Source organism: Cetorhinus maximus, chromosome 20 (assembly GCF_964194155.1).
Source record: "Cetorhinus maximus chromosome 20, sCetMax3.hap1.1, whole genome shotgun sequence".
Classification (NCBI taxonomy): Eukaryota; Metazoa; Chordata; class Chondrichthyes; order Lamniformes; family Cetorhinidae; genus Cetorhinus; species Cetorhinus maximus.
This window is the reverse complement of record NC_135898.1, coordinates 77,838,189-77,864,217: the sequence shown is the minus strand read 5'-3', so window position 1 is coordinate 77,864,217 and position 26,029 is coordinate 77,838,189. Positions and strand designations below refer to the sequence as shown.

General features: G+C 40.1%; 1 protein-coding gene across 1 annotated transcript in view; it reads left to right on the top strand.

Annotated features, from left to right (window-relative positions):
- Positions 1-26,029, top strand: part of myofl (myoferlin like) — a 223,362-nt gene that overhangs the window by 184,200 nt on the left and 13,133 nt on the right. The window contains exons 51-55 of the mRNA XM_078564961.1: positions 9,976-10,117; positions 11,100-11,199; positions 18,458-18,642; positions 21,292-21,401; positions 24,129-24,276. Coding sequence (XP_078421087.1) covers positions 9,976-10,117; positions 11,100-11,199; positions 18,458-18,642; positions 21,292-21,401; positions 24,129-24,276 — 685 coding nt within the window. The remainder of the gene's footprint in view (positions 1-9,975; positions 10,118-11,099; positions 11,200-18,457; positions 18,643-21,291; positions 21,402-24,128; positions 24,277-26,029) is intronic.

Genomic DNA, 26,029 nt, shown 5'->3' with positions numbered 1-26,029 from the left:
CAGAGTTGATGCTAAATTCAGCTGGGGTGAAAATTGGCAAGCTTGGTAGCAGATCTTGATATTTGCAACATTTAAAATGATTTGGAGTTGCAGTCTTAATTATCATTCATGTTAAAGAGTAAACTCTGGAAGGACTGTGCCATCATTCAAGGTTCGGAGGGGCAGTTTAAATAAAATTCCGTATTTTAAACATGAATGTTTTGCTAATAATAATTGTTGCACAGATTTTTAGTTGAGGTGGAAATTAGATTAATATTTTTTCAATCTTGTACTTTGTTCACTTTAAATCCTGAACCATGAACAGTAAAGGTAAAAATCTCCTCCAAATCTTGTTGATGGAATTATGGTGCCTGAAGGGACAAATGTATTTATCCACCCTCTCCTTGTTTTGCAAAGACACAACCTGACTTCTAAGCAGCATCATGTGAGCTTGGCTAAAACTTTGTAAATTATCAAATATCTAGATCATGTCACAACTTTAGTGATGTGTGTGAATTTGCAGTTTCTGTGTTGGCTGCATAACTTGCTAATCTTCGAAACTTCCACTAATAATTCAGAATACCACGTCTGACTGTGCTCTCAGTAAATTTTAGGGTGTTATTTATGTGGCACCTTTTCTCAAACAGGTATTCCTCGCTGTGTCCCCAATTCAGGTAGTTATGACTGCGTTTGCTTGACTGGATTGCGTTAAATGCTGCACTCTGCACTGCAGGAAAATATGTTTGCATGCACTGGTATGTCCTGCCAGGCACGTTCAACTGCAAAAGGAATGTAATTTTTATAATCCAAAAACAAAATACTGTAGATGCTGGAATTCTGAAATAAAAACCAAATGCTGGAAAATGCTCAGCAGGCTGGGCAGCATCTGTGGAGAGGGAAACAGGTTTAATGTTTCACATCAGTGATTGTTCATCAGAACTGATCCAAATTGTTAACTTTTTCTCTACAAGTGCTGCAAGAACTGCTGAGTATTCTCAGCATTTTCTGTATTTAATTGTCATTTCTGTAAACCCAGAGGAATGGAGCTGAGGTACATTGTTAGTCTCTGCACAGAAAAGAATGACGAAGGGTGTAAAAACAATCAAAAGGCAGTAGTACCTGTTGACACCTTTATTCAATGAGCACTGACTACTTTCTGTCTTTCTGGAAGAGACCATTTTGCATGTATTAATTTAGTCTATATCAACAGACTGAATACAGACTGAAGGGGCATTGCAACCAATCTTCTTTTGTCCAGTCCCCTGTACAGGGAACCATCTCTATAATCGTAAGTCAGTGAGCCATGTGCTTGAATGCACCTGGTGAGCATCCAGCCTGGCTATCCATTCCCAAACCTGGCCTGACACCTTCTAGCTCTATTTCTTTCTTAGTCCCAATCTCATACTACTCCGAGATCACCTTGGGGCAAGAACAGCTCAACAGTTTCTGCCACCAAGCATCTCCGTTGACTCTCCTGTAACACCTTCCATTGTTAATCTGTTTGGGGAAGATGTTTGCCTGCCTTCTCAAGTGTAGGTGTATGGGACCAAGGGGGAAATGACAACTGGGTGTTATCATCTGCATACCTGACGTCACCTTCATTAAATTCCTCTGTATTTAAACTGCATGAGTGCAAACGACCTGTTAACTATAATCTGTCCATCGTGAAAAATAGTGTAACAAGGTTAACTGTAATATTGCAGTAATCACAGGAATACGTCAAGTGAAAATCACTTGGTACAAAACTAAATTGATCTCAATACACCAACCAACAATTGGGAAGTCAATTTAAAATTTGTTACTTGCAGATGGACTTGAAATTAATACATATTTTCCAGAAGCAATTTAGTACTTCAACAAATGCATGTTTTCAGTTGAGTACATCCTACAAAACTTTTTCAACACTTGAGTGCAAATGACACACCTAAATGCAATTGGCCATTACAACATAATGTTCCAACAAGGAATTCAAGGAACCTAATGTAATTCTAGAAGTTCAGATAGCACAGCAATAATGAATCCATTGTGCTTTTTATATTCTGCTTGATTTACTTGCTGTGGTTTTAGAGTTGTGTTCTTAGCCACTGCTTGGATTAAGTTGAATAGCTGTCATTCATGTGTGCATCTCTTGTGTTATTAATGTCCAAGAAAACACTGTTATCAAGAGATACAGTAGACTGGCTCTATTTGGAATTCATTAAGAGAAGTAGCTTGGTAATGGAGCTTTTATGAATTCCCAGTTGCACGAGTCAATATGTCAAATGCATCTCAAATGCCTAGCCCTCAAAAATAGAGCATCTCGCATGCAGTGTGTGATAACATAAAACCTACATAATGCCAGTCCATAAATCTAAGCAATTGGTCTGTCCAGTATATGCAACCAGTAATGCTGAGACTACACAAATTACTTGTGGTGTGATTGTCAACTCAAGGATATGTGTTCATCAGAAGTATTATAGCAGCAGTGTTGATGAATTGTGCGTCAATGTATTGGTTCCTTCTGTTACATCAGAATTGATGTAAAACTGGCTTTGCTATAGATCTAATATCTTGTGAAGGTGGCCTGGTTGGGAGTGTAAAAAGATCAGCAGCTTGGTACTGGAATTCAGTGTCACATTTTGCTGCTTTATACCCTATATTAAACTAGGATTTTGATAGCACATTCATCCTGCTTTACTCCTCTGTAATGAATTGGAGAAAGCAACCTTAAAAAATTCTTTCGAGTTATCAACAGTCACAGATTGCAACTCTTTTGAGTACAATCACAGTTCTTGGTTAAAACAACCTTAAACCAGAACAGATCTTCCACTAATTGGAATTCTTTTCAGGTGTTTTGTACAGGCTTTAGACGAAATGACCCTACCATCCCATGAGTTAACTCGAAACAATTGGTTTACTATTTGAAATGGATTCTCTTTTTAAACAACAGTTGCATCGTCTAGTCATGCAGAAGCAATCATTCGTTTTGTTTTCCTTCCCATTTTCCCACTTCCCTGCACTGCCTGCCCCCAACAGGCAATAACTGATACTGAAGCATAATTCCAGAAGCACCAGTGGCATTCCAATACCTCAGCCGTGGCCACTATCTGTGAGGGAGAAGACTGCTGGCTTTCTATTCAACCAAGGAGTGCATCGAAGTGGAGAAATGCCTTAAATCAAAATCCATATACTTGTACTATTTTAGCAGAGGTCACTGGAGGGTGATCGTGAGCAGGGACCTTTAAGCTGCTTGCATTTCTCTCCTTTGCTCCTCTCCCTAGCCTGGGGACAACCTGAGATTATTTATAGCATCACCTACTTCTGCCTCTGCTGGAGATCAGTGAATCAGACCACTTGGTTCTAGGTGAGGTATTACATTTACCCAAAAAGCAGATTGGGTTCATTTTGTTCACCATCTTTAGAATGATGTTTTACTCCATTTGATCTCTTGTGGAAAGCCATACATGGTTAAGTTTATGAAATAGACTTTTGTCACCTAACTGCTACTGTAGCTGCTGAATAGCGTGACCTGGATTATCCAAAAATCTGAAATGTCTGGGCTATGGGTTGGGAGGTCTGGTTGGCGGTGGTGGAGGGGGTTTGGAGAAAGGTGGTGTGAAGTGGTGCACTCTTGGCACTCAACAATCAATGGTTATCCAAACCCCCAGCAATTCATGGCCATCAGAAGTGCAGGAATCCATTTATTTTCCACTGCCCTCTTGGTCAAGGGACCACGTGAAGGTGATAAATAGCTCAATCTACTGACGACCAAACACTGCATGGGAAACCCAACAAATACCTGCTGCCTTTGTAGGTGTTTTTTTATCTATAGCAAAGGTTAGTGTAGCATCTCTCAAATATGGTATTCTTAAAGATAAAGCTTTTCAAAAGCTTCTTTTCCTCTCCTGAAAACAGAAAACTCACTGGGTAGAAAATTTACCCTCTCGATGGGATGCATTCTAAATTACTGAGGTATGCAAGGGGTGAAATTGTGGAAGCTTTAGCCACAGTTTTCCCAAGCCTCCATAGTTATGGGGGTGGTGCCAGAGTACAGGTGTGTTGGAAATGTTGCACCTTATTTAGGGAGATAAAAATGCAAAGGAATAAATCCTGCAACTACAGGCCAGTCAGCCTAATGTAGGTGGTGGGGAAACTTTGAGACAATAGTACAGGACAGTTGGCATTTGGAAATAAGAGCTAATAAATGAATGTCAGCATGAATTTATTGAAGGTAAATCATGTTTCACGTGTGCAGACATGTGGCAGACGAAATTTAATGCAGAGAACCGTGAAGTGATGAATTTGCTAGGAAGAATAAGGACAGGCAATATAAACTATGCAATATTTAATAGAGCATAGGACCTGAGACCTGGGGGTGCATTACGCCAATCATTGAAGGTAGCAGGACAAGTTGAGAAAACTGTTAAGGCATGTGGGATAAGACTTTTTTTTAAAAAAAAACACTGGTTAAGCCTCAGCTCGAGTCTTGTGAAATCTTGGCCACAACACTTTAGGAAGGATGTCAAGACCTTAGAAAGGGATACTGAAGAGATTATCCAAAATGGTACCACAGATGAGGGGCTTCAATTCTCTGGCAAGAAATTTGGGTTGCTCTCCTTTGAGAAGTTAAGAGGAGAGTGGGTAGAGGCTTCAAAACCCATTTAAGGATTTTGATAAGAGCAAGTAATATCAGAAGAGTCAGTAACCAGAGGACATAGATTTAAGGTGATTGGCAAAAGATGCAGCCATGGCATGAGGAAACTTTTTTTTTAACATCAGTTGTGACCTGGAATGCACAGCGTGAAAGGGCAGTGGAACCAGATTCAATAACTTTCAAAATGGAGTTGGATTAATGACTTGAAAGGAAAAAAAATTACAGGGGTGTGGGGAAAGGGCAGAGAGGCTAGTTGGTTAGCTGTACAGGCACGATGGGGCAAATGGCTTCCTTCTGTGCTGTATTATTCTATAGTTCCAGTTCCACAGGTGTTTACACCTTGCCCAACTTCCCAGTTATGGTTTCCAAAAAAAAAATCCTATCTGTCTTGGAAGGTTTTTTTGGCCTTCTGACATCATGATGTGAACCAAATTGATATTTTAAGTATTTTAAGTGAACTTGTTCTGTCTACTTACAGAACCTAGCTAAGACGAATGGGATGAAATTTCTCTGTCCCATTTGAACTTTTGGACAGTTGCAAGCTAGTTTCCAGTGAACTCGAATCTAGAACTCAAATTCAGTTTCTGTCAGAGGCAGTAAAGAGTAATGGCCATGGAAATAGAGAAAAATTACATGGTGCGATAGGATGTGTTGTTTTGAAGTTGGGGTTATTGCATTCTGGGGTTGGTTTTACAGAACGCGAGTAGGACAGAACCGGGTGGCGATTTCTGGCTGAGATTACGTCCAATCTTGCAGTGTTTAGTGCTGACATTGGGAAATGAGATTGGAAAGCGATCCGTATCTGTGCAATGTCAGTACTTAGCCTGACTGCTGCACAATTAGAAGACCGGTCTGTAATTGTATTGTCAAAATTGTATTTCCAAAAATGTAATTGTGAAGGAAAGGCTTGCCCTTACCTAGGGTGTAGATGTTTATACGTAGAAAGAATGCAAATTATGTTCTTTTGACTTTTATAGATTCATTCCTAAGAGAGGATTTAGTACTCAATTTAGGATTTTTTATAAGAAAGACCCCATCACATTTGATTGTGTTGTCCTTGGAAATGTAGATGAGCAAGTTGTAGTATAGGTATGAACAGAACTGCCTGGAGCAACTGTCAAACATGAACTTCAGAGGAAGGTTTCAGCATGTCCTTTTGAGTTCAAGAATGCTGCAGAAACAGGTGGTGTCTGACTAAGGTAATAATTATCTTTCATCTTGATGGATGTAGGTTTAATCATCTTCTTACCTGGTAGCCAAAGCTTTCAACTCAACTAGTGTCAACCGAGCAGATGGGATCTTCATGCGGTTTGCATGCCACAGAGGATACCCCAGACAGGTTTTTTTTTTATGCATCTATTTGATTTATATAACACTTTAGAGTGCTAATAGTACCTCTCATGTCTTGTTATGGATGATGACTGTAACACACGCAGCTATTTATTACACCACAAGAACATTTGTGTACTGTCGGTGCTATTCCCTTTTTTTGCTATTTTGACTTATTTTTCAAGAAACAATTGTGTAGTAACTGGAAACATGAGTGTTCTGAATTTATCTGGAAATTTAGAATTCTTAAATGTTAAACCTACCATTTTACAAGTGGTTTAATTTGGTTTAATCAACCTTTAGTTACACATTGACTTATCAATATTAAAAATGCTTGCACCTTAAACAAATTTACTGGTGCTTTCATGGGTTAGTGTCAGATGGTGGTATCATATACAGGGAATATTTTGGTAATGATCCAAGTCTAATCTTGCTATACTTAAATTTCACAGTGGATAGATGGTGTTATATGCTGTACAGAATTGTATTTAAACTTTTGCTTTAAAAGAAAGAAGATTCTATTGCAAATGAATTTCTTTATGCACTTTTCAATACTGGAGATTCTGACTTGCAACCCAGAAATTCTAGGTGACATGTGGTCTTAAACTTTTGACAGCAGCATGTTCATGATGGATGTTTGACAGCGGTGAATTCACTTGTGTGCATCTGAAACGCTAGGCTAGAATTTATGCCCAAACACAAGGAGCAGTCATCTGGTACAGGATGTAATAACTTGAAACTATTAAGTTACTAATGCTTCTAAAACTATACAATCAGCACACAGTGACCAGCATGGCTATGCAGGATTTGACAATTTGTCACTGTCTATTCATATCCATAGGTAACAAGTGTATGGAATTTGAAATAGTTGCAAAGTTTAACTGTCTAAGAAAGATTTCATAAAATATCATGTTATGTCTGCCTGTTCAGACAGGTAGAGTGAATCTTTAAAAATGAACTTTATTCATCTGCAGTGTACTGAACTGTATTCTCAGAATCCCCACTTTTTGTATAAATGTAGTTATTAGTGTTGTTCAAACATAACCCATGTTGGTTGCCCAGTATTACCTAATGGGGGGAAAAACATTCAATCTGGAATCCTGTTTGTTCATATTAAGGTTTTGGGCAAGTGATGGTCATTAATGGGTTACATTGATGGCCGATTACACTGGCTAGTCTTGTATTTCCTTTTATATATTTAAGGGGTGATCTAATTGAGGTGTTTAAGATGGTTAAAGGATTTGACATGGTAAATAGAAACTCATTTCTCTTATGATGAGAATTAAAAATGAGGGAACAAAACTTTTAACGTTAGAACAAGGCCATTCGGGAGTGATGTTAGGAAGCACTTCACACACAGGTAGTGGAAACCTGGAATGCTCTCCCTTAAGCTGTTGTGGCTAGGCCAATTTCAAAAAGCAGAAATTTGATAGCTTTTATTCACTTTGGGCTATAAGGAATATAGACTGAAGGCAGGTAAATAGTCTAGACCAGCCATGATCTCATTGAATGGCGAAACAGGCTCAAGGGGCTGAATGACTTATTCCTATTTGTAACAAAAACAGAAAATGCTAGAAAAATTCAGAGTCCAACTGCATCTGTGGTGGGAAAAACAGAGTTAATGTCTCAAGTCTGTATGACTCTTCAGAGCTAAAGAAAAGAATCCACAAATGCTGTTAGACCAGCTGAGTTTCTCCAGCATTTTCTGTTTTTGTTTCAGATTTCCAGCATCCGCATTTTGCTTTTATTCCTGTTTGTATTAGTTTTGAAAGTAAGAAGGAATATCTTGTCTTTTATTTGGTTCACATTTTTGTGAATTTGGGAATGTTAAACTAAATGCTAAAGTAGTTAAAATTGGTTGGCACACTTTATTCACTGAGCATGGAAATGACTGAGCAATGTTATGGCTTGAACAGCAAAGTATTCTAATCAAATTCTTCTCTGCTTTTTTAACCAAGGAATTAATCTCCTTGTCAGGTTAATTATATTATGCAAGATAAAGTCAATGCTCCAATTGGAATGGCAAAGAAAGGAATTTGCTATGAGCCAGTTAGAAGTTTGTACAAAAGCTTTCAGTTATTCCTGGGTGTATTTTTTTTTTAATTTTACATGTACAGTTGGAGTATAATTCAAATCTCAAAGTTTACTCTTATTTTGCAGATTTCTGTACAAAACTTCTTTGTATGTGTGTGTTCTGCAGAACTAGTTGCTAAAATGTATGAGCAGTCTGGGGTAATGCCCTCTAATTTCCCTTTGCTCTCTTTGAAAAGTTGGGGGATGGTCTTTTTATGGGTGCTGCTTGCTTCAGCACAGCCAACATTAGGGTGTTATCGCTGGTATGATGTGCTAATTCAACAACAAGCTGCTTCACCACATTAGTCCCACTCCAAATTGTTGATCTGATTTATCAAATTGTGAAAAGCCTTGAATTGCAAATAATACATAGTATATATTTGTAGACCTAACTCCTGTACACTATAATCTTTATGGCTCTGTCATGTGCATACGAATTAAACTGAAAGCTTTTAGTTCATCTTGAAGAGCAGAGGGGAAAAACTTTAAAGCTCTCATGTACCATGTAAAGAAGCTGGAACAAGGACAAGTGTCAGTGAAAGAATTGCACAATATCTGCTCCAGGTTAAGAATGGAAGGCCTGCTCCCAAAACGATTCAGGTCTCAAAATGCAATATGAGCTGCAGGCTTTATTTTTGGATTGAATGCTTATGTAAGGAACAAAAATGCAACAGCTGTTGAATATTTGGAATAAAGGCCAAAACTGTAAACGATAGGTTACTTCAGGAAGGGAAGAATTTCTAAATAACTGTGTGATGTGTGTGTCCGTGTCTCTCTACCTCTCTCTCTCTCTTCTCCTCCTCCTCCCCTCTTTTTTTGCTTCTTTTTGCCTTGTGCTCTTCTGCATTTGTTTTTTTCTGCTCTCAGGCAGTTCACCTATTCCAGAAAGAAGCTAAGAGCGCTGGTCATTTGAAGATATCTCTATTTACCTGGTAAATTAAGATGGTCAGAAAATTGAAGATCTGTACTGGAGTATATTAGATTGGGAACTTGCCATGGTATATAAAATGTTCTTGTTTAAAAAAAGTTGTTAATGATGCCAGCCAATCTTGATGTGAAAAGCAGCAAATTTAAGAGATTAAGATAAATGCTGGTTAATTTACATCACTCTGCCATTTGCCAAACAGCAGCTCATCCTTGGCCTCCTGTTATTTTCAGGAACTTACTGAATTTGTGCATTAATTGCTCATTAAACTTGCCACCACAGAAAGTTAATTCTTGTAGCCAATGACATAAATACAGTTTATCAACATGATAATTGTTAATGAAATGCCAACCAACCTCACTGGCCCAGAAATTGAGCAATTTAAACTGGAATTCCTTGCTTTAGGTGGGAAACTGTTCTTTGAGATTTAAAAATTATCTCTTTAATTTTTGTTTTTCTTTCCCTCTGTCTCTCCTCTCAATTTCATTCCAGTTTTTTGTTCCCCCTTTTTTTCTCTTTCCGTACTAGATTTTATTTAAATGTGTCCTCCTCCATCACTACGGTTTCATTCTTTAATCCTTAAACTCATTTGGCTGAAGAGATGTACTGTTGGTGTCTCTGCACTGAGCCTGCATTCCAACCAATTACAGCACAAAAACTTTTGGGCTGAATGGTGCAGAAAAAAGTCTTAACGGGCACACATGGCGACGCCCTGCTCCGGTCAGATCCAGCCTGGTTACGTTTTTAATCCTCCTTATGAATGACTTTAGTGTTTTATTGTATCTGTTTCTCTGCTTTTTTTGAGTTGAATTTGATTGAAGTGGCCGTGTTGGTGGTGTTGGTGAGATTTTACATTGGAAGTGTATATAATTGGGATCCTCTCTGCCAGCAGAGGATGTTTGGAATGAAGAATGATTGGCAGCAAAGTTATTTTTGGGATATGTGATTAATGAATGCCCCCTTTTCCTGAAGCACATTTTATTCAGCATACATTTGTTTGCATGTTATCACAAGGTTTAATTTGACTTCTTTGCAGCTGGATGGCTGGACTTGAAGATGAGAAGCAGAAGACAGATGTGCACTACAGATCCCTTGGAGGAGAAGGGAATTTCAACTGGAGACTTATTTTCCCATTTGACTACCTCCCAGCTGAACAGCTTTGTGTTGTATCTAAGAAGGTGGGTTTCGGTGTAAGAAAGCCATCATTTACAGCCCAAATGTCTGAAATCCTTCAGGCAGTTCTTAAATCCTCCAAGTTATCTTGCTAAATGTTTAACGACAACTTCACCGTTTTGGGTAGGAAATCAGCATATGTTTGGGAGAGCCAAGAGTCCAAGTCTGACTTGAGGCAGAAGCTTGTTTCAACTTTCGGCCAACTCTGCTCAATAGAGGACAAAGCCACACCCGTGGGCTTAACACACGTTCTCTGGAATACTCAGGTTCAAGTACAGGAGTTGCTAAGTGCTGCTTTCCTCACCGGGCAGTTACATTAGTTTGTAACCAGTCCTCCTGTTGGAAAAGAATTTCCCATAGGGAGGTCTATTGTCCTCTGCCCTGCACCATTTCCTCTTGTTTGTAAGTGTACATTCCTTCTATTCAAGTTAACAGCCATGTGAGTATAACCCTTGCTGTGAGCAGTTATTTATGCAGTGTTCTGTGGGAATACTACTGCATGGAGAAATGTATTCCATGGTTGGGGCTACCGGAGGTCATATCTAACTGACCCCTCCCTTTCTTTGGACCTAAAAATGCATCATTAGAGTGACCTTGTAGCCTCTATACTTTTGTACTCCTGTCAGCTTTCTTCCCGGCTCCTTCTAATTTGACTCTGTACAGCTGGTTTTGTGTGTTTAAACCAGGTGTTTAGAGTTAAGGTGCGCAATCTATATTAGCAAAAAAAAATTCAAATTATTTTACTACAGAAATACAAATGTAGGAAAGTATTGATGCATCTGACAAAATTAAGTTGAATGTGTCAATAAAACAATTTTGACAAATCAAGGTATTAGTACACCTAATATCTTTGAACAATTGGACAATCCCCTCTACACTTTCAGAAACTATAGTATAAGCCTTCACAGATGGCTTCATGTGAAAGCTGAAAGGAATAAGATTAATGTGAAATGGGTCATCCACATTGCCTTACTTTTTCTGTTCCAGGAAAATTTTTGGAGCCTTGACAAGACTGAGGTCAGGACACCTCCAAAACTAATGATTCAAGTTTGGGACAATGACAAGTTTTCAATGGATGATTATTTGGGTATGGTATCCCTGTCAGTTTTCCCTCTTCCTGGTTGTTTACCTGCTGTGACTGAACTGAAGTGATGTCATAATTGCCTCTTTTCTAATGCAGCAGCAAATATGCTGTCAAAATATTTTTCTGAAGGTAATCTTTCCTTGGTGCAGCAGTTGAATAATGCTATTATGGTCCTTGTTTGAAAGGTATATATCTTGCTCTTTTAAATTTATGTAAACATAACTTCCAAAAGGTATTTAGTCATGACATGTTTCTGCCAGCTGAACTCTGGTAAGGTGTAACTATAAATTTTTTTTTATTTATTTATGTTGAGTTTTGTTACCACTACCACTGCTAAAGTCCACAGCAAATTCATAAGATGCTGCTTTTGGAATAGTGATAATAAATATAAAATCTTCACAATAGCTTGGAATATTGTCAAAGGAAAGAAGATAACTTACATTTATATAATGCCTTTCATAATCTGACTTTTTTGGTCTCAACTGGAGTTTGTGTCCAATTCTGGGATGGATGTGAAGAAAATGCAGAAAAGATTTACAAGGATGGCTCAGGATGAAGGGCTTCAGTTACTTGGATGGAGTCGTGAAGCTGGGGTTGTTCTCCTTGGAGAAGAGAAGGTTGAGAGAAGACTTGACAGAGGTGTTCAAAATCATGAGGTGTCCAGACAGAGTAGATAGAGAGAAACGGTTCCCATTGGTGGAAGAACCAAAGGACACTCATTTAACTTGGTTGGTAAAAGAACCAGAGGTGAAGTGAGGAAAAACTTTTTTTTACTCGGAGTGGTTTGGATCTGGAATGCCCTGCCTGAGGTGTAGGGGAGGCAGATTCAATCGGGGCTTTCAAACGGGGATTTAAATAATAACCTGAAGAGATTACTTGCAGGGCCATGGGGAAAAGGGTGGGCAGTGGGACAAGTGGAGTTGCTCTTTCAGAAAGCGGGCACAGACACAATGGCCTCCTGTGTGTAATCATTCTATGATTCTGAAAATTCCCTTTACTGGCAAGAAATACTTTGGCAATATAGCCACTCGTGTAATGCAGGGAGACGGCCCAGGCTCTGGGAAGTACTCGGTTGTAATTAGGTGATTCCTAATATTTGGTAGTGGTTAGACAGGGGGTGGGAAACCTGTCAAGGTTGGGCAGCAGTGGGAGTGGGTGGGGTAGATGTTGGGATTTGCCTCAGATATGACAACGTTAGCAATGTTGTGGGGGAGTGGTGTGGAAGCACTGGGGGATAGAGCTACAGGAATAGAAAAGGAGAAGCTCAGGATGTGGCAGCACCAATGAGGTCACTAGGCTCTATGAGGGGTAAGGAAGACACTTGAATGTTTGAACTGGGGTCAGGGATCCCAGAGTCTGGTAGCACAAGGATGTTGGCAGTTAGATTCTAGCAGAAGTTTGGAAGGTGTCAGCCATACAATGTTGTAAAATATCAGTGAACCCATGCAGTTGTTGCCTTTTTGAAGTAGGTTAGTTGTTTCCTACTATTTCTTGGTAATCTATGGAAGTTTGAACTTCTGCCTATTTGGACAATCTTTGGCAACAATAACTTCTATTTGACCTCAGGATGAGCCTATTTAGACCAAGGGATTAATTGTGCTCAGCAAGGAGCAGATTAAACACTGCTTCATATTTTAGTACCTCTTCCCTGGATCCCTGAGTACCCACGTACAATGTGCTGAGAGACCTGTTATCAAGTCCCAAAATTCCTTCCACAGTTTTTGCGAAACCTCTTGTAATTTGCAGGTAATCCCATAGACCACCCATGTATTGAGACTTGCTATGTAAGCATAACTACCCTTCACAGCTTGTCCATTCCGTTCACAACTTACATGCGGAGTATTTGATTCCATCATGTAAGCCAAGGTTTCAGAAGCCCTTTAATTTAACACTCAGCTGATGAATTAAGTCCATTATTTTAAATTCCTGTAAGTTTTATTTGATCCTTCTCACAATTGTATGAATTGCCAAGTCTCTCTTTGTAATCTAGAATGTTTTCATATTGTGCATGACCGGTGCCAGTGGAATTGGCTTTCAGCATTTGCTATCTAGAGCCTATTGGGAAAAGTAGGCCAATGAACCAGACTGGCTGGCCAGTCTGCAGCATTGTGGGCCTGCCTATCTTTGATTATCTGTTGCGAAAGATTGGCGCTGTTCCAGTTTCCATTGTCAAACTTATTTTGCAGCCAACTTGACCGCTCTCATCTCAAGGGAAGTAGTCCATTTTCATCATTAGGAGCATAGGACCAAGAGGTGGCCATTCACCCCGTCGAGTTTGCTTCACCATTCAATTAGATCATTGCTGATCATCCACCTCAACACACTTTTTCCTGCATTATCTCCATATCGCTTGATGTGATGAGTTTCCAGAAATCTGTCGTTTTCTGTTTTGAACATGCTCGATGATTGAGCTTCGACAGCCCTCTGGGGTAGAGAATTCTGAAGATTCACCACCCTCTGGGTGAAGAAATTCTTCTTCATCTCAGTATTAATCTCAGGATAAGTTAAAGGCCATTTATGTACCCTGGTTTTAGACTCACCAGTCAGGGGAAACATCTTATCCACATCCACCCTGCCACACCCTGTAAGAATTTTGTAAGTTTCATTGAGATTACCCCTCATTCTTCAAAACTCTAGGGAATACAGACTCAGTTTCCTCAGTCTCTCCTCCATAAGACAATCCTGCCATCCCAGGGATTAACCTGGTGAACATTCTTTGCACTCTGTCCATGGCAAGTATATTCCTCCTTAGATAAGGGGGCCAAAACTGTGCACAATACTCCAGGTAAGGTCTCACCAGGCCTCCATATAACTGCAGCAAGACATCCTTACTCCTGTACTCTAATCCTCTCGTGCTGAAGGCCAGTATACCATTTGTCTTCCTAATTACTTGCTGCACCTGCATGCTAACTTTTAGTGACTCATGAACAAAGATACCCAGGTCCCTTTGGACACTGCACTTCCCAACCTCTCACCATTTAAGAAATGTTCTGCCTTTTTTTTTTCTCCCAAAGTGAATAAATTCACACTTATTCACATTATATTCCATCTGCCATGTTCTAATCCATTCACTTAGCCTGTCTAAGTCCTCTTGAAGCCTCCTTGCATCCTCCTCATAACTTATATCCCCACCCAGATAAAAATAAAAAACTGCAGATGCTGGAAATCCAAAACAAAGACAAAAATACCTGGAAAAACTCAGCAGGTCTGACAGCATCTGCGGAGAGGAACACAGTTAACGTTTCAAGTCCATATGACTCTTCAACTTCTGTTGAAGAGTCATACGGACTCGAAACGTTAACTGTGTTCCTCTCCGCGGATGCTGTCAGACCTGCTGAGTTTTTCCAGGTGTTTTTTGTTTTACATCCCCACCCAGTTTGGCATCATCAGCAAATTCAGAAATATTGCAATTGGTCCCCAAATCAAAATCATGTGTGTGTGTGTGTGTATATATATATATATATATATATATATATATATATATATATATATATATAGATAGTGTACAGCTGTGGATCTAGCACTGATCCTTGCAGTACCCCACCAGTAATAGACTGCCATCCTGAGAGTAATCCATTTATTCCTACTCTCTACTTTGTCAACCAATTCACAATCCACACTAGTGTAATACCCCCAATTCCATTTGTTAATTTTATTTACTAACCTCGTGTGGGGGGCCTTATCAAAAGCCTTCTGAAAATCCAAATACACCACATCCACTGGTTCTCCTTTATCAAAGCTACAAGTAAAATCCTCAAAAAAAAATTGCAACAGGGCAACCAATAAGTCTGAATTTGAGCCCTCACTGGATAAACAGGTAACAGGAATTCCTCAGTATCATGTGGGCAGCACAACGTGTTGTACGATGTGTCACTATCTGTCTCACCTTGACATAGTCATAGCTTGTAACCGATCATACAGTAACCTCTACCAGTTAGAGGTGATGAGCTTCAGCACCAACTGCTCATCTTCCTGTAACCCAGCCGTGTTAGGCACGGAACCCTGGATACATGTGTGCCCAGCCTCTGGATCATTCCTTCCAGTTGATGTCTTCCCAAACCTCATGTTTTTCATAAGCTTTATGACAAATATTTACATGATTGAAGGGCCTAAAAAGGACAGTTTTTGATGCGTTAGCTACCCTAATTGAGTCCAGTTTGACATAGTTTGTTGACATCTTTTCCTTTGGTAGGCAAGCTTGCTAACAGCCATTTGACAGTTGCATTGATCTGGATTGTTCAGTTTCAAAATAATAGATTCCGTTGTTTTCATTATCAAACCAAGAAAATCTGCACTTTTAAATCGACACCAGTGCTGTGGATCACTTACATTCAGCCTTGTGCATAGTTCTAATGAGGTGATAAGAGTTGAAGCTAGTGTCATCCAGAGAGCTCTGATCATGCATTTCCAGACTAACAATTTATCACAAGGATATAAGCAAACTTTTGAGATGTGAAGTGATCCATGAATATGCCTCCTGCCTCGAATACTTTTATACATAGAAGCTGTCACTGAGGCAAAGTGTTGAAGGAGTTAATTTCCAATCTTTGCACTTTTTTGATCCCGTTTTTAAAGCCACTATTAAAGTGACAAGCAATGTTGAAAATATTCATTAAACTGTAATTGTATCTATTTTCCCTCTACCGAATTTTGCTTTTCTTCAGCTATGTATTTCTCTTAATCTTATTTGACCTCATTAGTTTCAGAGCCTTGGTCTCCCTGCTTAAACATTTCCTTAAAATGGTAGCTTGGGAACCAATCTGAGACATAACCTAATGCTGTAAATCAGTAGCAATGTCACAGTGATGTTGGGAGCAGCTGTAATGAAATATTAACTTTGTATTCAATGATTTTAACCAAGTTTTTGAAAACTTGTGCTTGGACTTTTTATTCTCTTTATCCCATTTCCTAATATGCTTTATGTATTTATTATTTAATTAATGTTTTCTGACTTATTTAACATAATTTCAAAAAATACATTTCCTAGAGTTTCCTGTGTCTTCCGATTCCTCCTGCTATGACATTTACTTACAAGCCTATATTCAATCATAATTGTTTAAAAGCAGAATAGCATGATATTGGTCATTAGTCAAAACTGGCTATATTTTTACACAATGGAATGAGAGAGCCTGCATTTGTCAGAAAGCTTGATTGCTGTGAAGTGGAAGAACTGAATTCTGTTGCTAGTTGTAAAGAAGGTTAAATTAAATCTCTAGTTACACAACGGGTCTTGTAAATAGCCACGGAGAATGCTTGCGACCTCTTTTCTAATTTGCCAGGTGTTCAAAGCTGCCATCATTGGCCTAGTCACATTAACTGTATCGCCAAATCACAAAAAACTGGGTTTAAAAACCAGCAGTGTTCATTGTACAGGGAGTAAAGGATGTCTTGTCTGTGTTTAATCTGTTTGTTGCTCGATTGCTTTGGATATGCTTGCCAATTTCCATAAATTATCATTTAAGCAACTGAGGCACTTCTGGAATGAGAGGATTTCCTTTCAGCCAGTCACCTATCGGTACTCTCATACAAAAGATGGAAACTGATTGTCTACTGTAGCAGCATTCGTATTTTAATTGAATCTGACATTATGGTCAGTTTCGATCTCTGGAGAGATCGATTAGCCATGTTCCTTGTATGCTTTTCAGCACAAGAAGGCAGTGAAAAGCTGTGTCCTGTCAGCATCTCTATGAATGGGAGCCAACGCTGTATTGTTCAGTGGAGCGTATCTGTCAAGCTTGATTATAAGTCTCACTTTGCATCCCCTCTTTGTTTTTCCTTTTTTTAACTTGATATTTCTTCTCCATCCCCAGATTTTTTTTCTGTTTCTACAGCCTACCTGGCTGTGAAGTAAAAACTGCATTCACAGTTTCAAAACTTTGATAACCTTTGCAATCTCTGCCCAAAGAATGAGACAGTGAAAGAAGGCTTTGCAAGAAGGGCTGATGCATGACCCAGGCTGATAATGAAAGCCCTGATTAAAGCTATGGGACCTGTAGCTTAGCTCCACCTTCCGTGTCCCTTTGCTTTCTCTCACCCAAACAACTAGAAAAACTAGAAGGAAACCACAACACTAGGATTCACCAGCATGGGGGTCGTTAATTCTATAGCGAGAGGGCTTCAAAGTTGTGCTGGTTGCATGAGTTGGTTAGCTTGACTCTGATGGTTGGTTTCTGTATTGGCTGCTCTGAGTAAAATGACTGTCTCTGACCCATACAGGAAAACTCTAGATACACTGGTATCTGCTGTCAGCTGATCTTGCCTAGGGAAGTGCCAGAGATGCTGCACTGACCCTGGGTTAGAGAAGTGAATTATGGCCAGCATTCCCATCCTGGCTGTGACCCCTTGGCAGTTGTGTGGATGCTGGTTGAGGGAAGCACCCTTCTTCGCTTCAGTGCTCTCCGAGGGCGATAGACAGACGGTTATGTTGAGAAGTGCTAAGCCTACCTGGTAACCAGTGATCCCTCAAACCTCTGTTGCTCTGCGCAGCTAGTTTGTTGCTCTGCATGGCTCCTTTCAGATTGCTGAGTGGCTATGTAGGCACGCATCTTGTAAGGATCACTGCTTGTGCGCTGCCTGCTTTTTCCTGCACAGCAGAGCTTATAGGGAACATTGTCTGTATCAGTATCTCATTAAGGGGGTCACAGCCCTCGCCCTGGAACTGCATTTCAGTAAAGAAGATAATTTCCAGAGAGGATAACATTCAGCTGAGAATTAGAAATACTGAGTAGCAGTTACATATGCTTTTTGTCCCACTAACCCTACAATTGATTGCAGCATGTGGCTTAAAGTTACAGAAAGGGTCCTGGTATCACCCGGGCACCATCTATATGATGTACCTTGCCAAATCACTGATTAGGTAGCTAGAAAGAATATGTACATTTTTGTGTTGTATGAAAGCTTTCTGCTATCTGCTCACACGCACACGTGCAAAATTTCCTGTGGGATGGCCTTGTTTTTCAACATCGCAGGTAAAACAACTTCAGTGAAATGTCTGCCGGCGAAACAATGGGATTGTGGTGACTTCTTTTCTGATATCTACTGAACTTAGTTGACCCAACGAACTTTGAAACACCCTTGTTCATTATGAATAGTAGGATCAAAAAAGTAATCTAGTTGTTGCTTTGGAAGGTTGATTATGGTCCAGGAGGAGTGCAAACGTGCAGTGGACTGTGAATGGTGCCAACGCCCTCTAACCTTGTGATTTGTTTTTTTTGATTCTTATGTATATCTACACAATGTTACTGTTATCTCTGATTCACAGGTGTCCTCGAGCTAGACCTGAATTCCACAATATGTCCAGCCAAAACAGCTTCAGGATGCAATTTGAAAATGCTGCCAGATCCAAGTACTCCTAAAGCACCTAAAGTGACCTCCATTTTTGCTCAAAAATCTATAAATGGGTGGTGGCCATGTGTCCAGGAAAAAGATGGCAAACGCATCTTGGCTGTAAGGACCTTTTGAACATTTTGGGATTTTATTTTCAGTGCTGCTTAACTTGTCTTTGATTCTTAGAATTGTGGGTGTTTGTCATTTGTCTTTGCAAAGAAAATAATCGGCATCAACCAATTTTGTGAATGAGCCAAAGATTTATTGTAGAATCCAATTTTCATAGTGTTCGGACAGCAGTGTTGGATCACTATTTCTGTTAATTAGACCTTGAGATTGCATTAATTTGGAGGAAGCATTAACATGAGCAAGTTCTCACACGAAAGACAAAACATCACTTCATGTGGTTTGCAAATTCTGGGTTTTTTGACCATGTTTTTAACGTAATGTTGCATCAGAACAGTCCAAATCAGCGAGGTTAGGGCAGGCACTTAGGTGTCCCATTCATCCAGTTGAATTTTTTTTAAAAATAAATCCTGGTTCTAAAATTTGTAACAAACAGATTGAAAGTCAAACCCTACTACTTGGTGTTATTGGTATTTTTAAAGTGTGAATGTATGTTGTTTAAATACATATGGGGCAGGATCCCCTCCCCCCCCGGTCAGGGGTGAAGTTGAATTGCGGGCGTGCACAGGCACGCCTCTGAACGGTGCCCCCAATCGGGGGGGCGCGGCGCCATTTTACATGGGCGGGCCAATTAAAGCCCGCCCAGCGCGACGTCTGCTCAGAAGCACTATGTGCTCCCTGTGCGGCAGGGGTGGGGGAGAGAGAGAGAATCCCTAAATCTGAGAATGCGCTCTTTCGCGCATGCGCACAAAAGAGCGCACTCATCTCCCTGAGGCTAAGTGCTGCCTCAGGGAGATCGGCTGTTCTGTCACAAAAATTAAAAATAGAGAAAAAAAAATTCCTGACGTCCCCTCATGTGACACGCATAATTTTTTAAAAAAAGCTTTAATAAACTTTTTTAAAACCTACATGAAACCTCATCCTGCCCGTGGATGAGGCTTCATGCTTTTTCTAATTCCCACCGGGGCTCCTGGCCTGCCCGCCAACCTTAAGGTTGGACGGGCAGGTCCATTAATTAGCTAAATGACTCTGTCAGTGGCCTCAATTGGCCATTGACAGGTTGGCGGGCGCGCAGCAGATTTTGCTGCGCCCCCGCCTACCGGAAAATTTAAATGGGGTGCGGTGATGTCGGGAGTCCTGCCTGATGTCACCATGCGTCATTTTGTGCGTTGGCGAGCAGGCCCTGATTCCTCGCTCGCCGATGGGAAAATCCTACCTATATACTGTACATGTATGTACATCCAAATGTGTTACATCAAATTGTCTATATATGTGATTTTATTTATGTAGAAATAACTCATTGAATTCCAAGACAATTAATATGGATGTGGGCTTTGTTTGAAATATTACCGAAAAGGTGGATGCAAGTTGTCTTGTCCTGAAGTTTCTGCTAAGTAGGGTTGTTTCTTTTCAGCAAAATTTTGCCTCAAATTGGCCTAGCTAGCAGAAACGTTTGGGGAATTTCGAGCACAACATTGTAGACCTGCGTCAGTTTTGTTTTTTAAAAAAAAAGCACTTGCAGCCTCCACCCACACAAATGGCCGCACCCTCAGATGGAGCGAATTTATTAAAATTATTTTACTACACACCAACGTAACCAGTAAATTCGTTCTATGTAGACTTTTCGGTCATTTTTAGCTATTTAAAATGTTGCTCACTGGACACTGATGCAAGTGCTGCTTTTCGTGATAAACCCATTTTCAGCTGTATTAATAAAGCAGCGCCCAGCTATGGCTCTTAAGTACGCTTAATGCAAATTCTTTTTTAATTACGTTCTAATCTGCTGCCTGAAAGTTCTGGTTCATCGAAGATCTAACATTTAGTGACGGGTGGATTGGTTTGAGCAGTAACTTGAGCGAAAAAGCACCTTCTGAAAACTAATGAAATGTGCAAAGAATCACCAATTGCATCCAAACCAACTCTTAACCACGTGTTGTTTGTTGTAAAGTGTTGCAGAGAAACTCGTTCCGCGCACACAAGGAGCAGAACATTTAAACTTTTCAAATACCTAATGAGCCAGCATGCTGTAAAGCCTCTTTTATTCTTACGCTACCTGTACTCAGAGTGCGCGTGTTTTTGCAGAAGCAAAGAAGTTTTACACAACATCACATGAATTTTTCACTGTCAGGTGCACATCTTCCCTACAGAAAAAATATGACAGACAATCATTTAAATCTGTACAAAGGAAATGAAAGGCTATCTGATGAATGATTCAACAGCCAGGAGCCACAGTAATATGTTTGGCTCTGCCATTAAGCTTTTATAATAGCCCAGTTCATCACTCATAACCAAGGAATGACACTTGGAAAGCATTTTAAACCGAAATAGAAAACTATCACGAGCATTCCGTTAACCCTTCAGGTAATGGTTGAATACCAGACAAACATTTGAGATCGATTGTTTGGTTAGCTAATTGAGAATATCGCTAAAATAACCCTGCCCCAATTCATGGAGCGCATACCTGCTTTAGTCAGCTTTTGAGATCAGGCTGTTGGCTTAAAAAGGATTGCATAGTGTTCTGCTTTTAAAAGGCTGAGGTAATCCTAGAAGTCCTGTACTCTTAAGGTAACCCACCACTTATCTGTGAATGCCTGTTCTGGATAGATAACTTGCTAAAAGTTTTTAATTCTTTTTGTTATCCAGGGTAAAGTTGAAATGACACTGGAGATTCTCACTGAACAAGAGGCTGAGCAGAAACCTGCTGGCAAAGCAAGAGATGAACCCAACATGAACCCAAAACTGGAGCCTCCAAAGTAACTTTTTTTTTCCCCTCAAATTGTTTTCATAAATTTGTGCCTTGCGTTTTGGAAGAACAAGAGCCTAGAAGTGTTTGACATTTTAAAGCAGAGGGCTCCATTTGTTTTGAACATTGAACACAGGTTACTTGAAGTGCATGGATGGATTTTACCCATTCTTACAAAGCATAGATTTTTTTATCTCCTCTTATTTCATGCGGTCAGGATTTATATTCAAACGTCCTATCGATTCCACATTTAGATGAGTGCATCTGAGAGTCATGTTCTTGATTCAACTGCTCAGAAAGAGACCGCAGTTCAGCAGTTAGTTTTATTCTTTAAAATGTGGTCACATGGAGTTTAGACTGGAGGAGGTATTTACCTTTGTAACATGCCAAAAAGGAAAAGATATCAATCAGTAACTTTTATCTACACAATTCTGTTGCAAGTGAATTGGTGTATTATTTGACTGTTCCTGTTTCTGCCAGCATTCTCCTTTCTATAAGTGTGGACTCCTGTCGATGTGCAGTGCCCCAGCTGCTGACTTCCCTCCGGGATTATCTTGTATGAGAACATAGATAATGGGGTGAGGGGGGGGGGGGCTTGCAATCGTGCCTGGTCCTTTTAACACCAGTAGCAGTCAGTCATCGTATTCAGATGAGGAGAAGCAAGATGGCTGCAGAATCAGCTCCTGATAATCGACTGGGCCGAGCAGGGAACAAGCATGAGCCTGTGCATACCGGTTTCAGTGCCCACTGGTTAGGTAGGTGGAAATCTGCCTAGATTCCCACTCCTCCGGCTGGACCTTTCCAGTAGAGGGAGTGAGCAGTTGATTTGTTTGGTGCTGGTTGAGGAAGGAATGGTGAATATAGTGCCATGGAATCTTTAACATCCAGGCAGATGGGGTCTCAGTTTAACATCTCATCTTACAGATGGCTCTCTCAATAATGTAGCTGTCGAGAATCAGCCGAGATTGTGTGCTGAAGTTTGGAGTGGGGTTTAAACACTCAATTGTCAATTGAACCAACCTGATGCTTTCACTATGTTGGTCAATTGTCCTGACTTGATGCATACTATAAGTTAAATTGGGTACTATCTTTTTCCCTCCCACCTCTCCACACAAGCCATAGTCATAGGGGTCTACAGCACACAAAAAGGCCCTTCGGCCCATCAGGTCTGTACCGGTCAAACAAGTACCTAACTATTCTAATCCCATTTTCCAGCACTAGGCCCATAGCCTTGTATGCCATGGCATCGCAAGTGCATATCCAAATACTTAAATGTTATGAGGGTTTCTGCCTCTACCACCCTTTCAGGCAATGAGTACCAGATTCCCACCACCCTCTGGGTGAAAAAATTCTTCCTCACATCCTCTCTAAACCTCCTGCCCCTTACCTTAAATCTATGGCCCCTGGTTATTGATCCCTCCACCAAGGGGGAAAAGTTTCTTCCTGTCTACCCTATCTATGCCCCTCATAATTTTGTACACCTCAATCATGTCCCCCCTCAATCGCCTCTGCTCCAGGGAAAATAACCCCAGTCTATCCAATCTCTCCTCATAACTAAAACTCTCCAGCCCAGGCAACATCCTGGTGAATCTCCTCTGCACTCTCTCTAGTGCAATCACACCCTTCCCACAATTCAGATTCCAGAACTGCACGCAATACTCGAGCTGTGGCCTAACCAGCGTTTTATACAGTTCCAGCATAACCTCCCTGCTCTTATATCCTATGCCTCGGCTAATAAAGGCAAGTATCCCATATGCCTTCTTAACCACCTTTTATCAACCTGTCCCACTAACTTAAGGTGGACATGTACACCAAGGTCCCTCTGATCCTCGGTACTTCCCAGGGTCCTAATCATTCATCGTGTATTCCTGTGCCTTGTTTGTCCTGCCCAAGTGCATCACCTCACACTTATCTGGATTAAAGTCCATTTGCCACTGAAGAGCCCATCTGACCAGCCCGTCTATATCCTCCTGTAATCGAAAGGCTATCCTCCTCACTATTTACCACCCCACAAATTTTCGTGTCATCGTGAACTTACTGATCAACCCTCCTACATTCAAGTCTAAATCGCTTATATATACCACAAACAGCAAGGGACCCAACACTGATCCCTGTGGAACCTCACTGGACACAGGCATCCAGTCACAAAAATACCCCTTGACCATCACCCTCTGCTTTCTGCCACTCAGCCAATTCTGGATCCAATTTGCCAAATTGCCTTGGATCCCATGCTCAATAAGGAGGGCAATACAAAACCATTAGTGTGTTTCCAGCAGCGGAGGCTTCATCTTTGCATTCTGAAAATGGTGATTCCCTTGGAGTATGGTTCAACTGACAGTGGTTCTGTGGTACTCCAACTCCAGTGGTCATTCTTGGTGTGCTGTTCTTCAGTTGCCTTGTTCAATCATGGCACTTGGCTACACCCCAACTCATGGGCCACTGAAGTCAATTCTAGTGCTGTCATTCCTGCCTGGTTAACTGGTGATTCTGAATGTATCAGGGTCAAAACCCAGACTCCTCATAACAGCTCAGTCGCGTACCACATTATGCATTTATCAACTAAACCATTGGTTAGATAAGGAACTTGCTTCCCATGGTTTTTAAAAAGGATAATAAACATGCCCATGGTTTGCTTGAGTAATGGTTTCTCAACCCTATAAATGAATGCTTAATGTAAACTGTGTACACTTTATCCATTAGAAAGGAAAGTTAACTGGATTTAATTCTTTACAATCAGCCGTCCAGAAACATCTTTCCTGTGGTTCACCAGTCCTTGCAAGACGATGAAATACATCATCTGGCGCCGGTTCAAATGGATCTTTCTTGGGATCATAATACTGCTGTTTGTAGTTCTGTTCCTTGGGATCTTCTTTTATTCATTGCCGGTAAGTACATAGTGTGGGTTTTAATAATGCTGCCATCAAAGTGAGTATGGAAGTAAACTGTGTTTTCAGCAAATAAAATAAGCTGACGTATTCATGTTTTATTTTCTTCAACACATCACTGATATGTAACATGGGGCTTTGCTTTTTCTTGTAAAGAATCTCATGGTGAATGTTTTTCAAATAGATCTAAGCTAAAATGGAGTGTGAGATCCATATGCAGCTATTAACTGAATTTGAAGGCACCAAGTAAAATTCTCAAAGGAGCTTCTCTTGGTGTCTCTGACTGTATTTACAGAATTGTGTCCAACTTGAAAGGCAGAAGACAACTTTTAATGTTAGCTGCACACTAGGAGATGAGCTTTAGTTGTGTTTTGACAGCAAAGAAAAATGCAAAGTCTGGTGACTTAATCACCTATGTTGCATTGATTTAATCAAATAAAAGCTTTCATTTGTATTATTTTAATTTAATTGCTATTAATCTTATTTAATTGCACTCCCTCACTTAATATGGACAATAGTTACTTCTGATTTGCAGACTTGAGGGGCCGAATGGCCTACTCTGCCCCTATGTACCTATGATTTGCTGACATAAGCTCTCAACCTGTTAACCTTAAAAATGCCTCAATTCATTCATTTTCTTCATGTGATTTTGAGGTTTTTAGGTCAATTTTGGTGCATATTCAAAAATAATACTGAAATTCAGTGACCTAGCCAGATTTTTGTTGTAATACAATTGTACTTTTATCCTCTCCCTCACTGTTTGTTGCTTTCCTGTTTTCCTGCTGTCCTTTAATCAGGAGTGTGGGTTTCACAGCCCCCACTGATGTGCTGTATTGACTAACAAATAATCTACTTTGTGAGACAGGATATGTCTCCTTGATCTATTTTATAATCCAGCCATTAAAATAGAAACCTGCTTGTGCAGGTTTCTGAGTTGCAATGCTACTTAAGACTGCAATTCAAGTTTGGGACATCAGAATGAGAATTCAAGGCTTTACTGCAATTGTTAAATTATCTTAAAAAGGAAGGGGTGAAGTTTTTGGCAATTTTTTTTAAAAAAGGACAGAGATAAATTTATGCAGAACAAACTTTAATGTACCGTTTTTTGTTTGTGTATTTTCTTAGCTGGGATAAGTTGAGATGTATTTAACTGATTGTAATTTGGAGACTCTTTTAGATATAACCTATTCATGGGCCATTGGCTATACAAGAGTTAATGTCAGTAGCTAAGTTCCCCATTATCTTAGCATTTTCAATTAAATACACCAAATTGCCAATGGCATGTGGTATAAAGTATTGCTACAATAATGTTGGACTAGCCGCAATTACATTGATTTACTTTGGACTATGTTCAGTTCATTGGGTAGAAAAAAAGAGATTGTAGTTTAAGAATTTCACTGGTGTAATAAATTCTGTATATTGCTACCATGTTAGAGCAACAAGGCTGTTAATTTAAAATTAAATAAAACCCTTCTGTCTTCCACGTTGATGGAAGACAAAAGATTATGGGAAAGTTCTTTTTAAGGTGATAGGAGGAAAAGTTCAGCAGCATCCATCATGGCCTCCAGGCCTGCTGGGATAGGAGGGAGGGACATAAAGGTGTCAACACCAGAGTTGGTTTAGTAGTAAATCACAGTTAGTGGAGCTAGCACAGGAATGGCAAACCAAGGCAGCTGTTAGTTGTGCAGTGTTGGATCTCTCAATGTTGTGTTAAGACTAGTCCCCTTCTCATGACCTTACTTTCCAATGCTGT